Raw genomic sequence first — 15,698 nt, forward strand, 5'->3', positions numbered from 1 at the left:
CTTTTAGGGCAGTTTCTGCAGTGAGTAGTCAATCAACTACTAGAGAGACCTATTTTTCTTGCAGGTGTGCAAGTCCAATTGACTAGCAAGTCTATTAACATTGCTGTTCAGGTGGTACTTTGGTGCTGGGCAGAAAGAGGGCTGCTGTCGAGTGACTAGCAAGTGACATGAAGGATGTTGATATCCAATCAAGTTTTGACGCTAGTGGTTGCAGCCCAGCTATTTTCTGAATTGTTTCATCGGTTTTCGTTGTCCAAGTGCTCCTTCCTAGTACTTTGAGGCTGTTGCTAATCCTAAATGGAGGGAAGCAATGAATGGAAAATGACTGCTTTATTTAAAGCAAACACTTGGGAGTTGGTGAATGTACCAGAGGGGAAGAACATAGTTGGGTGCAAATGATTGTATTCTGTTAAGCTCAAGGCAAGTGAATGTTGAGAGATATAAACCTAGGCTGGTTGCAAAGGGGTTCCTTCAGAAAGAGGGCATAAATTACAAACAAACCTTTGCTCAGATGGCTAAGTTGAACATAATGCGGGGGTATTACTTTCTTTAGCAGCAAAGTTTAACTGGGAACTACAGGGGAAGAACATAGTTGGGTGCAAATGATTGTATTCTGTTAAGCTCAAGGCAAGTGAATGTTGAGAGATATAAACCTAGGCTGGTTGCAAAGGGGTTCCTTCAGAAAGAGGGCATAAATTACAAACAAACCTTTGCTCAGATGGCTAAGTTGAATATAATGCGGGGGTATTACTTTCTTTAGCAGCAAAGTTTAACTGGGAACTACATTAGTTGGATGTCAAAAATGCCTTCTTGAATGGAGACCTTCAAGAAGAGGCTTTAATGGACCCTCCTCCATGTTATGATATGAAAGGGTGGGACCTTTGAGATACATTTTAGGAATAAAAGTAGCAAGATGCGGTGAAGGAATTTACATTTGTTAGAGAAAATATGCATTAGAATTATTGAAGGAGACCGGGAAATTAGGAAATAAACCTGCAGTTACACTTACAGAGAAAAACCATGGGTTGCAAGAAGGCGATGAGGATCTATACCCAGACAAAGAAAGATATCAAAGACTTGTGGGTAAGCTACCTTATTTGTATCTTACCAGGTCTGACATTGCATATGTAGTCCATGTGGTTAGTCAATTTATGCATGCTCCATGTGTTTCCCACATGAAGGCAGTTGAGAGAATACTAAGTGATGTAGGACCAGCTCAGTTCTAGTCCTTAGAGAATGTTGAATGGGCTCTTGGATCAAAATTTTATGGCTGTAATGGCTTTTTGAAGGGATAAGAGAGAAAATAGGGAGAGAAAGAAGAGGAAAAATACCTGGAATCACTGTAGGGCATGGGAATCACTCACCATAGCATAAGCTGAAGAAAACTCAATAAACTTCATTGCCTTTGTGTAAAACGTCCCTACATATTTATAGACTCTAAATTCATAATAATCCTTGAAGTCAAACTGTTAGACTCATAATAGTCTTAGGAGTCAAACTGTTAAACTCAATAATCTTAGTAGGACTCAAGCTAAGCTATCATATCCTATTTCAATTCAAAGAGGACTCAATAACTCTAATCCTACTTATGCAATGACTCTAAAATTTTAAACATAAACAAACTATAACTAGACAAATTAAACCCTATCATTGGACCCTACAGAAAAATTATAAATGGCAAAAATACTCTTGGTGTTTAATTCAGTCCAAATCCCAAATACCATCACTATGCCATATCAGGACCTGTTGGAAGGCCTTCTTTCTAGAATAAGTCTTCAAGGTGCTGATTGATTCCTATCACTAAGGTATCTAAAGACATGCCCTGGAAAAGGGTGGTTGTTTAAAAAACATGATAAGCTTTGATTTAGAAGCATATATTGATGTTAATTGGGCTGGATCAGCTAGAGATAGGAGGTCCACTATCGGGTATTGTACCTTTGTAGTGTCAAACAAGCAGTTTGTACTAGAGAGGAGAAGACAGAATTCTGGGGTGAAGAACTGAATGATTCAACCCTACCCCAAGAGCCTCAATATATAGATTAATGAAATAAGAATATTTACAGAAAAGCCCTTGCAGGGCTAAAGAGAAAATAACAAAATAATAGATACAATACAACAGGGACTACATTAATATGGTACATCAGTGAGACTCTTCACATGTAGGTGGTAACCTTGTGACTTGGATGAGTATGAGGCAGAGCACAGAGTAATGGCCCATGGTGTAGGCTGTGTAGCTGAGCTTCTTTGGTTTCAGATTCTCCTAAAGGAATTGGGAATTCTAGTTACTAGTCCTTTGAGATTCTACTGTGACAACCAAGCATCCATTTACATTGCAATTAATCCAGTTCAACATGATAGGACTAAACACATTGAAGTTCATAGACACTTTATAAGAGAAACAATCACTTTTGGGGAGCTTTGTGTTCCTTATATGCCTTCTGCAAAACAGCTAGCTGATGTTTTTACTGAAGCTCTCTCCAAAGCCAAATTTGATGAACTATTGTGCAAGCTAGGCATGATAGATATCTATTCTCAGCTTGAGGGGGGGTGTTGTGAGACATAATGTTGTGGGCTTGGGCCTTTACTGTTTATGTTTTGTTTTATTTTCTCTTTGTGTTAAATGGGCCTGGGCCTATATTGCAATTTTAAATCTGTTTTGCCGCCTACAAATGAGGGGCAAACTTGTTTCTTCATGTACTTTATTTTAATCTCACCATAAATATCAGTTTAGGGCTGGTAAGAAATCATAGCCACCCATTACTTTTCAGCCTCTTTTCTCTCCTATTATTTATGATTTACACTGAAATTGTAAATTCCAGTTTGAATTTTCTCTTGTATATCTGGTTCATTCAGTGAAGATAAAACTAAGTTCTAGGGATTACTTAGCTCAATTTTGGACTTAGTTGAGTCATCCTTTGACTCGTGTAGTAATCACACAAGTAGGTGTGGGTAGACCTGGAGCTGAAAAAGGTAATCATTCCTATGCTCTTGCAAATCAATTCTAATTACAAAGATAACCTTTTTGTGTTTACAGATAATGGATACAGTAGCAGAAATTCAAGAGCGCCATGATGCTGTAAGAGAACTAGAAAGAAGGCTTCTTGAATTGCAGCAGGTATTTACTTAAGTACTTTTTGTTTCTATTTAGAAGCTTGATCAAGCCTCTGGTCAACTGAGGAATATTAATTGGAGCTTAAAATTTGGGATTGCACAGTAGCTTTTGAAATCCATTTAATGGGTCAAACACTGAAACTGAATTGCCATTGGGTTATAGTTTATAGTTGTGCCTCAATGCCTGCTATCAATGAAAACTAATAATGACTTGTCAAATATATAGAATGAAGTCTAAGTTCTAAATTGTATATTAATTGGGTTTTAGTCAGGGGATTGATTGCTATCGGGTACTTGTACATGTGAACATATTGTTACTTGCTCTTAAATGTAAGGTTCAACAGAGGGTGTCCTAAAGCTTGATAGTTAGTTATATTATATGACTTCTTTTAGGACCTAAGCCTCATGTTTCTCCTCCCACAGAAAGAAAGAACTCCTTTATTGATTTAATTTTTTTTGTTGATTTAATCATTTTAAGACCAAAGAAAATGTGGTCTGAAGTAGTAAGAAATGATTCAAGGACTTACAATTTGATGGTAAACAGGGCTCTTGACAGAGCATAATGATAGGATGGGCTTTGTTTAGCTGACTCAAATAGCTGCAATTAAGGACAACTTCTCTCCCTACAAAAGAATGGGTGAGCTGCTCATAAAAATATCTTCACAGATGAAGTTCAGTGTAGTCAAAGCTGTATAAAATGAAAATGAGCCACTGACAATAACAGTTACATCCTATCTTGCACAGAGAAATACAGGCTTCTGCCCTTTAAGTTCTTCGATGATCATAGTCAAATGAATGAGCACTATTGTTTTTCAGATTATTTCAAAATCTGTACATTCATTATACTTATTTTCTTATTTCAATTCAAATACTCTGAAAATAATGGAGTGAATGACCAAAATTTTTAATCATTGAAAGATGTGACATCCAAACATGACATCTTCAACTGTTACTTGGTTATCCATCTCCACCTTGCTTGCACCGCCTGGTCCTAAGTTCTTAACCAACTGGCACACTTCATCAATGTGAACCTCCTTGGCCTCAGCCATTTCTTCTCTGGTATGACAATCTTGTATCAACACCACCTTCTCATTTTCTGATTTAGGAAATGCTCTATTTCCTTCTTGTCAGGGAAGAAGTATACCCTAGAATGGACTAGTAAGAGGAGCTGGTGTTTTAAAAGCACAATGTGCAAAAAAAAGCACGAGGGATAATTTGCGCCCAAGGTGCAAGGCGAGTACACCTTTTCGGAGCAAGGTGCAAAAATGCAATATATATATATATATATATATATATATTAAACATAATATTAATTAAATATATAAACTTAAATTTTAAAATAAATGTTTAAAAAAAATATATTATCTAAAATTAAAATGCAAAACATAACATGTAAAACATATTCAAATGAATTTATCAAAAAAAAACATATTTAAATTTAAATCATGTAAAACCTCCTATCTTTTTTTTCTCAATTGCATTACTACAAGGAGCTAATGTGATGTGAAACATTTTGCATTCCTGATTCCGTAAGCTGCCTTTGTACCAAGCCCCTAGAGGCAAGCCCAAACAAGTCCGTGTTAGGGCCTTAAATTCTTAATCCCTGCACATAAAAAATGATTTTGTAATTTTAATTGTCTTTAAGAAGATATTTTATTAGAATGAATGAATGAACAACATTAGCAAATAGGGGTTCTTGGAGAACCATCTATTGAAAGTGTTGCGCTTGCGGCCTAGGCAAAGCACAGACCTTAAAATGTGCCTCGCCTGTGCACTTTTAAACCACTGAGAGGAGCTGGATGAAGAGAGACATTACTGTCCTCTCCATCCACTTCCATCCCAGATCTAGCATCTGCCAGACCACCCAAAGGCCGAAAAGTTCACCATTGGAACACTTCATTCTCCACCATCACCAAACTAACAGTTTCTGGTTAGAAATAGAACTGGAAAAGACTTGCATCTAATAGTTTCTGGTTAGAGGTAGAATTAGAAAAGACTAGCACCTGACCACCATATCTGCAAGCATTGCATAGCCACTGTCTTAGGTGACCCCTAAATGTTTGGACAACTTCCATAAATAATTGGCAGGATATAACACCAAAAGCACAAACTATAACGGAAGGCTTCTCTTACAAGAGTGCACCTTACTATGCCCCCAATGGTCCTGAAAAGACTGAAAACTCATATTTGTTCTCTCTCGAAATACCACCTAAGCTGGCACTTTTTGACCTTTGCTTCTTCCAAAATTATATTTAACAGATTGTGTTTTATTTGTAAATCTCTGACAGTAAAGATTGAATGTGTGTGCATTTATTTTCTAAATAATCTTTGATTTGTATGCCTACCAGATATTCCTAGACATGGCGGTGTTGGTAGATGCACAAGGTGATATGTTGGACAACATAGAATCACAGGTATGGAGTTGCTCACATTTGATGCATATAATATCTTGTCATGAATAAATTTTCAGTGTGTATTTGTGAGATGTGTTCTCATGAAACAGGATTTAGAGAAATTCCTATCACACCATATAAGAACCAGGAGGATCTTGTATTGCATTAGTCAGCAGTAGTTGTAGCAATGATCAACAGAAAATATTTGATTTATTTGAAACAGACTAAACATGATAAGTTGATTTTTGACTGTTTGATCTTTAATTCTGGAAAGTTGTCCTATTGTCCCAAATAATAATAGAGTATCGGTGAATGGTTGAGATCATATGGCTATGTGTTGACTTTTTGGTGCTTTTAGATCTTCAGGGTTTGGTAAATATTTGGTTCCAATACCCTGTGAGCCTGCTATTTTCTTTTTATACATACCGGAATTAAGAATTCACTCTAGATTGCCCCGAGTCCCCAACTACAGTATTATTGTTAGTGATTTTTTTTTCATGCCACATTCTCAGGTCTCTAGTGCTGTTGATCACGTACAGTCAGGAAATACTGCACTACAGAGGGCAAAAAGTCTACAGAAGAGCTCCCGGAAATGGATGTGTATAGCAATTCTTATCCTTCTTATAATTGTGGCCATCATAGTTGTGGCCGTGATCAGGCCTTGGGTTAATAAGGGTTCTTAACTGGAACACTATATGTGATGTAAGTGTTTTTATTGATACCTCAGATATTTAGTTTTTGGTTTTCAATTTATTATCATATATTGCTTTTCCTGGTCCTTGTTTACACTTTACAGTTCCCAGCTTCTGGTTGTGTCTTTCGGGTGCTATAGAGCAATTGTTTTGGCTTTGTTTGTGCATTCCATGTATGGAATCGGATATCTTGTATTCTTGTTCTCTGTTACTATAGATTTGCGCCTAGGCAATTTCTACTAAGCTCTCAATGATGGGTTTCAAAATGTGTAAATAATAGGGTTAAGTGTGATGTTATTTTTATTGTTGTGTTATCTTCTACCATGTGCTATTTTATTTTCTTTTGCCTATATATCATGTTGTAAAAGTAATCATGGGCTGGGCCAGGCCGGGCTGGGTTTTTCACCTATGATGAGGGCTATCACCCTTAAGGCTGCATTTGGCATTCCTTATTTTAAAGAATCATCTCCTTTTTGTAGTTAAAAATCAAGTGTCCATAGGGACATTTTAAAAGCAAAAAAGGAGAAGTGTTTTAAGGAATGCCAAATCCAGCCTAAGACAGATCCAAAACTGTTATTTACTTTTAACCTTATAATATAATTTTTCATGTTTGTTGTTGGATTCTTTGTGTCTCATTCTAGGGTGGGAAGTAGTATTAAAGACACGACGTATAATCTCTATTTAGGTTGTCAATGATATAGGTGCCACGTGCCAGTTCTGATAGGAATTGTTACATGGTTATTTTTATTTATTTTGATAGAAATTGTTTTATTTAAATTGTAGGCTAATTAGAGGGGTAAAATTATGGGAGGCAGAGGGGTGTTGAACAATCATCTTACAGTTTTTGGATGATTGACTCTGAATTATAACAAAGCAGCCCATCTGGCATCTCAAGAAACCTAACAATTAAACTAAGATCCTAGCTAGAGTTTTTAAGACTTTTATTAGCAAATCAGATTATCAGAATGGTAGGGTATTTGAGATCTCCCATCATAACAGTCATGAGAAGAACATTCAAAGTATTGTCAGAATCATACTCAAACTGGCCGAACGGAAATCCCAGATTCTAAGGTTGGATGGATCAGTCTAAAATCTGTCACTCATTTCTATAGTTTCTTGTAACTGTATTTTCGATTTCCCTTGAGAAACTTTAGAATGAACTGATGGGAATATTTATATGACCTAAAGTTTCAGGATTTGTATTAATTAAACAAGTTGTAGCGGTCAACGCAGCTGGCAAAATAGGATGGAGGATTTTAATGAAAGAGGACAGTGTGGGTTATAACCAAGCACCCCAAATATTTAAACAATAACATCTTTGAGTTGAGCCCTGAAATAAAGACAGCTTTTAATGGGCTCGAGTTGAACATATACTTTTCCATGTGAGAATTCTTTACACTTGGTTGGAAACATGATATTGACTCAAACTCTTTAAAGGATTGAGGGTGTCACTGTATTAGGTCTTCATGTATTTGACACTCTCGACACGTCTTGATATATTTGGTGGCGTTTCTCTCCAGCGTTGGCTAATAATATTCTATTTCTATATGGACCATTCTCTCATATTTGGTGTTTCTTTCCTTTATGCAGTTCTTCCATTACTTCTTTGGCCTCAGATCACCTTAAACAGAGTTGTGGTTTGCCAATTGCCACGGTACCCCCGTCAAAGCTTCCCTTCTTTGACCTAAACCACTGTTCCTTTCCTTTCACTTTTTTTTGGTCCTGGCTATTGGCGGGGTAGAACCTCATGGATGAGGTACTGTAAGTAGGGCTGATCATGGGCCAGGCCGGGTTTTGCACTTATCATAAGGTCTATAGCTTAGGCCCGGGCCCAGCCCGGCCTGGCTCAGGGTTCTGGGCCTAAAACATAAGCCCTAGCCCAAGTCTATATGGGCCTGGGCTGGGCCGGGCTTTGCACTTATGATAAGGTCTATAGCTTAGGCCTGGGCCCAGCCTAGCCCGAGGTTTCGGGCCAGAAACATAAGCCCTAGCCCAAGTCTATATGGGTTTGGGCCGGGTCGGGCTTGATTTTGGGCCAATGTCACTCATACATAAAACATTACATCTATATATTAAATTACATAACATGCATATAAACATATTTTATAGATTATATAATATAAAATATTACATATACTATAAATTATACATGTCATGTTATAATATTTATATATAAAATACATAATATAATGTAAAATGGCCTGTATACATTATACACAAAATGTGTAAGTTTAAATATGTGGGTCGGGTCGGGCCTAGGCCGGGCTTGAAGTATTAAGCCCAAGCCCAGTCCTAAAATTTATGGGCCTAATGTGGGTTCGAGTCGGGCCTGAACACAAAACCCAGGCCCAAGCTTGGAATTTTCCGGGCCGGGCTGAAATGATCACCCCTAACTGTAAGGAAATCTACCTTCAGTTGTTGTATGCACATTACTCACATGCTTTAGCGCATTTGGAGAATAGTTGTTGGAAAATCGTAAATAAGGCAGAGTGGAACTTATTGGTAATTGCTTTCCAAACTGAGAACTTGTAGAATTGTAGATCTGAGAGATTATAGAGAGGAGGGATGAGTCGTGCCACTTGGTCAGTTTCCTTAAAATTGCATTTGCTCCTATGGTGCAGTTGGGTAATTGCGAATCGGTCGCCAAGATAAAACATAATCCACAGGCCACTATTAGGCGTGTACTCGCTTATCAGACCTCCGTGAATCACAAAGAATGATGCTTAGAGAAGAACAATTGACAGAGAAGAAAAGACTGTGTTGAGTGCACTGGTGTGTGTTTCTAGGTCAACCAACACTCCTTATATAGAGTGTTCTCAATCACCTGAGTGGAAGTGTCCTTTTAATAGATGTCTTTTCAGAACGGTGCACCTATTTGAAGAGACACAAAGAAGAAGAGGCACGAAAAGGAAGAAGAAAACATTTAAAAAATAAATTTTGAAATTCAAAAGTCAAATTGTTTAAACCAATCAAAACTAAAATGATTCGGTGTAGCGTGTGTATACACGTACACGTACCCGTGCCCTCACCCACGCCCACGTCCTGTCCTGTCCCTACTCAACTTGGCTCAATGCGTGCGTGTGAAAAGCACCCCCACATGTACCCGTGCCCTCGCCCATGCCCATGCCCACGTCTTGTCCTGTACCCACCCCCACATGTAATCAAACTCAACTCTCTTCCCAAGCAATGTGGGACAAGGAGTCTTCCCATGCATTCAAAGTAGGGAAGAGAAAAAGACAAACCCGAGAAACACAAGGGAGGGAGGAGAGATTCTTGAAATTTTGAATCTCCCTCTAACAATAGTTGTTGTATTGCCTAAGCATCTTCCACCATTGTGGGCTAGTAAACTCCAACTTGTTGAAGTTGTCTATACAATGCAATTTTCTCATCGTACCCAACCTGATGGACTTCTTCCAACCAAGGTTTAAAATATTGATATGCCCTTGTGTATTGGCATGGGGATAGCAATACTTAAAGTAAATAAGCGTATCATGAAGCCACCGATACAATATGATACACCTGATGTGGGGTGTATCATATCAAAATTTTGAACCTTGTTTCCAACATTTGTTGAATATCTCTAGGGTCCATGCACCCAAATAAGGTCCCTGATAATATACTTAATCCATTATTGATTCTAACAAATGTCTTAATTACAGCCAGGATGTCAAGGAGGCCAATGCATTTGATAGTTTGATTTTAATTTACTCTTGTGCTTGTATTCAAGGGTTTCAAATCCCTTTGCTAAACATTGTGCCCACGTATTTGGCTAAGTTGAGTTCTCGGACAACAAAATCCCTAGTCAATTGTTTGATTACCACACTACTGGAGTCGCCCTGTCTTGCTTATCCAGTTTGAGGACTTTTGTTATTCCTATTGGAGGGAGATTCAAATTTACAAGAATCTCTCTCCTCCCTCTCTCGTTTTTTATCCTTTCCTCTTCTCACACTTGAATGACTCATTGTCCCATATTGCTTTGGAAAGGAGTGGAAGTATAGTATATTTGTAGTTTTGCTCCCTCTATGGATAGGGACTCATAGGAGGAGAGGACTATAGGTATTCTATGCATGTGAGGGGGGGTTGGGGTGCTTTTCACACTACGCGCTAAGCCGAGCTGGGGCATGGGCGCAAGCGGGCACGAGTGCGGGTGCAGGTGCGCACAATGCATCGAATCTTTTTGATTGAACCGAATTACACCTTTTATTTTTTAAATTGAGCCTTTTCAATTTCAAATTAAAACGTTTCTTTTTTGTGTCTCTTCTTCCTCCTTGTGTCTCTTCGAACAGGTGCATTGTTCTGAAGAGTCTCTTATCTGAAAGGACACATTAGTGTCCATTCGAGTCTGAGAGTACTCTATAAGAAGAGTGCTAGCTGACCCAGTCTACTCACACCATTTTTGACATTCTTCTTTGTTTTCTCTGAGAAATCTGAGCACCAATCTTTTGTGGTTTGTGGAGGTCTAGTAAGCAAGTGCACGCCTACTAGTGGCCTGTGGGCTGTTTTATCTTGATGACCGATTTGCGATCACCTGGTTGCACCATAGGGGGCAGTTTTAAGGAGAGTGACCAAGTGGCACGACTTAGCCCTCCATCTTCCTACAATTCCCAGGTTTGAGTTCCTACAACAACTTCACACCATTGCAATTTCGGTTTGGAAAGCGATTACCGATAAGTTTCATCTGCTCTCTTTACTATTATTACAACATTGTTAAAACCATATTCATGGAACCTATCACTGCTAACTCCTTCATGAGAAATCGGATACTGTCAACAGTTCCAAACTTCTCTAAGATTGGACCATTCAATGGAACCAACTACAAGCATTGGAGACAACGCCTGTTGTTTGCCTTAGAACAGTTAGGGGTAGCCTTTGCTTTGACCGAACCCAACCAATCAAACATGGAGGAGCTAGCCCATTCTGTTATTGTAGAACACTGGAATACAACCAACCACCTCTGCACCAACCATATTCTTAACTGCTTGTCCAATGTACTGTACAATGTTTATTCTTCCTACAATTATGCCTATGAATATGCATTGGACACTAAGTATGCTCTAGAAAATGCTAGAAATAAAAAATATATAATTGCCAACTTCCTGCACTTCATCATGAAAGAAGACATGGACATGTCTGCTCAAATAGATGAGTTCCAGGTTCTTGTGGGGGAACTGCCAGATGAATTCATTGCCGGTTCTCTCATAGAGAAACTGCCACAAACATGGAATGATTTCAAAACCAGTATGAAGCACAAGAGGAAGGACATTACTTTGGACCAAGTAGTGGTATGAATTAAGATTGAAGAAAAGAACAGAAAGAAAGATGATGATCAGTTTTCCAAAACCAATCTGGTGGAGAAAAAGACTACAAAATTCAAAAAGAACTTGAATGTGAAAAATGATCAGAAATTCAAGAAACAACAAAGGAAAGGAAACTGATATGTACGTGGCAAACTCGGACATTACAAAAAGAACTGCTGGTACCGAAAGAAGAAGGATTTTGGGAAACCGAAAGTCAATTTGATTGGGAATGTTATCGCGGCAGTGGTAACTGAGGTAAACTTAATTGATAAGCCGAATGAGTGGGTACTGGACATTGGTGCTACCAAGCACATATGTGGGGACCGCAATTCCTTCTATAAGTACACAATTCAGTCTAAATGAGAGCAAGTTTTCATGGGAAACTCACAAACTTTGAAGGTCATCAGCAAAGGAAAGGTGCTCTTGAAACTGATTTCAAGAAAAATCCTAATGCTGAATGATGTACTACATGTGTCGGAGATCCGACAGAACTTGGTATGGGGAGCACTCCTCAACAAAGTAGGACTGAAACTCACATTTGAAGCAGACAAGTCCGTGTTAACTAAAAATAATGTATTTATTGGAAAATGGTACAATGTTGGTGGATTATTTGCATCGAACATCTCTAATATTATTATGAATAAAACTATTTCTTCTTCTGCTTATATTGTTGAATCTTTTGATATTTGGCATGCTAGACTAGGACATCATAGTGCTCCTTATTTGAAACGATTATGTAAATAAAGAGTTTTGAATGTTCCTATTAATTTTACAAATGAAAAATGCCAAATATGTGTAGAAGCAAAATTTACTAAGAAACCTCATAAAAGTGTACAAAGAGAAACATAACTATTACAACTTATACATAGTGATCTAGGAGACCTTAAATGTCATAAAGCTAGATGAGGAAAAATATACTATATAACTTTTACAGATGACTTCTCTAGATATGCAAGAGTAGTTCTACTTAGATCAAAAGATGAGGTTGATCAAGCTTTCATAAACTACAAAACTAAAGTAGAAAATTAGTTAGGAAAGAAAATAAAAAGACTTAGAATAGATAGAGAAACTGAGTATAATGGACAAACCGTTAGAAAATTCTTTGAAGAAAATGGAATCATACATGAAATCATAACTCCCTATCAACCTGAATCTAATGGAGTCGTAGAAAAACTGAATATAACTTTAAAAGAAATGATGAATGCAATGCTAATTAGTTTAGGTGCACCTCTGAATTTGTGGAGGAAAGCAATTCTAACGGCTTGTCACTTATATAATAGAATACCACCTAAGAAGAAAGGGCAGATTCCCTTTGAACTTTGGCACAACAGAAAACCTAGTCTGAACTACCTAAAAGTTTGGGGCTGCCTAGAAAATGTTGAAATATTCGAAACTAAAAAAAAAAGAAATTAAGACCAAAAACCTATGATTGTATGTTCATTGGCTATATACAAAACAGTGCGCCTTATTGGTTTCTTGTAATTAAAACAATTGAAAAAGTTGTCAAAAATAACACAATAATAAAGTTCGGAGATGCAAGTTCTTTGAGCACATCTTCCCTTGGAGAAAAGAAACATTAAATAGGGAACCTTCCTAAAACCAAGTTACAAACCAAGAACAAGTGAGTGCTCAAGGAATCAATACTTCACTTAAGCAAGACTTAGACTTAAGGAAAAGTAAAAGTCAAAGAAGATAAACAAACTTGGGTGACGAAATGTTCACATTTTTTGTGGATAAGGACCTAATAACCTATCAGGAAGCTGTAACTTCATCTGATACAATATTTTGGAAAGAAGTCATAAAAAGTGGAATAGACTCTTTAGTCACGAGTCACATGTGGAAACTTGTAAATCTCCTACCTGGAACTAATGCCTTAGATTGTAAGTGGATCTTTAAGAAAAAACCAAAACCAAATGGCACAATAGACAAATTCAAAGCCAGATTAGTTGCTAAGGGGTTCAGACAAAAGAAAGATGCAGACTTCTTTGACACCTACTCCCTAGTTGCAAGATCAACAACAATTAGGGTTTTGTTTGTTATAGCATCCATTTACATACTGGTAGTTCATCAAATGGATGTGAAAACAACTTTCTTAAATGAGGAATTAGAGGAAGAAATTTACATTAGACAACCTGAAAGCTTCATAATGCCAGGACAAGAAAATAATGTATTAAAATTAATTCTCTATATGCCTTAAAACAAGCTCCCAAACAATGGCATGAAAAATTTGATAATGTGTTAGTAACTAATGGATATAGCAGAAATGGTTCTGATAGATGTGTCTATAGCAAATTTGAAAATAATACAAGAGCCATAATCCGTCTACATGTTGATGATATGTTAACAATGGGAACTAGTCTAGAGGTAGTAAAAGAATCAAAACAATTTCTAATGTTCAAATTTGATTCCAAGGACTTGGGTAAGGCTGATGTAATTTTGGGGATTAAAATCCATAAAGAACAAGGAAGCTTTATTCTCTCCCAATCACATTATGTAGAGTGTTCTTAGGAAATTTGGACACTATGATTGTAAACCGGTTAAAACACCTCTTGGTTGTAGTATTCACTTAAAGAAACATGTAGGAGAACCTGTTTCACAAAAGGAGTACGCAAATATAATTGGATCTGTATCTTACTTAATGAATAATACAAGACCCGACATAGCTATAGTTGTGGGAAAATTAAGTCAGCATACTCATAATCCCGAAAATGAACATTGGGAAGCTCTAATAAGATTATTAAAATATTTAAAATGAACCATAAATTTTAGTTTACATTACTTAAGTTTTCCTCCTATTTTAGAAGGCTTTACTGATGCGAATTGAATTTCAAATTCAAAGGGTAGTACTTTCCACCAGTGGATATGTGTTTACTCTAAGCAGAGGAACAGTATCATAGAAATCGGTAAATCAATCATGCAATACAAGTTCAACAATGGAGGCCAAGTTCGTTACACTAGAATTGGCAGGGTTTGAGGCAGAATGGCGAACTTACTGGTAGATATACCACTTTGGCTGCAGCCGGTTCCGTCCATATCTCTCCATGGTGATAGCCAAACAACAATAGACAGAGCCAAGAACCAGACGTACAACGGTAAAAGAAGGCACATCCGCTTAAGGCATAACCTTGGAAGAGAATACCTCAGCAAAGATACAATCGTTCTAGATTTTGTAAGGTCTGAAAAGAACCTTGTAGATTTGTTAGTCAAACTATAGACTTCTAAGGTGGTTTATGAGGCATCAGTAGGAATGGGGTTGAAGCCCGTTACAAAGTCATTAGTGACGGACACCCAACTAATGTGAAAGGAGATCCATGGAATTAGGTTGAATGGGTAAAAACGAATCACTACATGACTTGGGAAAGAACTATCATTTGTGTCCCATTTAGATGCCAAGGTAAGATAGTACTTACTATAGATTGAGGAGGTTGAGTATGAGGCTTTTAATCAGTTAGGAATAGTGTGAGTAGTGCACACTAAGAGCAGACCTAAGTGGGTGTGAAGTGTGGCTGCTTCTAAGAGAGATCTAGGGCTAAGTCTCTAAAACACTCATGATTCCAAGAGAGGAATAAGGCCAAAATGTTCCAAAACAAAAGAAACCACTAAAGAACTGGTGAGTTGAGTTCGTTGGCCGATTAGCTAGTTACGATAAAGAGAAAAGGCTGAAGGAGTCTGACTCCACCCGTACTCTATAATATAGCCTGTCATACCTAAGTGTTGATTGAAGTCCAAAAGACATCACCATGAATACTTTTCTCACTGCGATGCTCAAATTGTTTAATTTTCTTGTAATTTTGAATCTTGTGGGGGATTATTGGAGTGAGATTCAAATTTACAAGAATCTCTCTCCTCCCTCTCTTGTTTTTTGTCCTTTTCTCTTCCCACCCTTGAATGACTCCTTATCCCACATTGCTTGGGAAAGGAGTGGAAGTGGAGTATATTTGTAGTTTTGCTCCCTCTATGGGTAGGGACCCATAGGAGACGACTATAGGTATTCCATGCATGGGGGGGGCTGGGGGTGATTTTCACACGCGGGCTCCGAGCCGGGCCGATTTGGGCCGAGTGCGTGTATGTGTATGTGCGCGCAATGCACCGAATCATTTTGGTCTAACCGAACTACTCCTTTTCTTTTTAAAATTGAGTCTTTTCAATTTCAAATTAAAACGTTTCTTTTTTGTGTCTCTTCTTCCTCCTTGTGTCTCTTCGAA

General features: G+C 37.7%; 1 protein-coding gene across 1 annotated transcript in view; it reads left to right on the forward strand.

Annotated features, from left to right (window-relative positions):
• The window catches only part of SYP132 (syntaxin of plants 132), a 45,878-nt gene extending 39,439 nt beyond the window's left edge, over positions 1 to 6,439 (forward strand). Inside the window, exons 11-13 of the mRNA XM_010258153.3 lie at positions 3,035 to 3,115; positions 5,460 to 5,525; positions 6,017 to 6,439. Of these exons, the coding sequence (XP_010256455.1) occupies positions 3,035 to 3,115; positions 5,460 to 5,525; positions 6,017 to 6,187 (318 nt within the window). The 3' untranslated portion in view covers positions 6,188 to 6,439. The remainder of the gene's footprint in view (positions 1 to 3,034; positions 3,116 to 5,459; positions 5,526 to 6,016) is intronic.
• The last annotated feature ends 9,259 nt before the right edge of the window (positions 6,440 to 15,698 follow it).

The sequence above is a fragment of the Nelumbo nucifera genome, chromosome 5, assembly GCF_055504915.1.
Source record: "Nelumbo nucifera cultivar China Antique chromosome 5, China Antique-T2T, whole genome shotgun sequence".
NCBI lineage: Eukaryota > Viridiplantae > Streptophyta > Magnoliopsida > Proteales > Nelumbonaceae > Nelumbo > Nelumbo nucifera.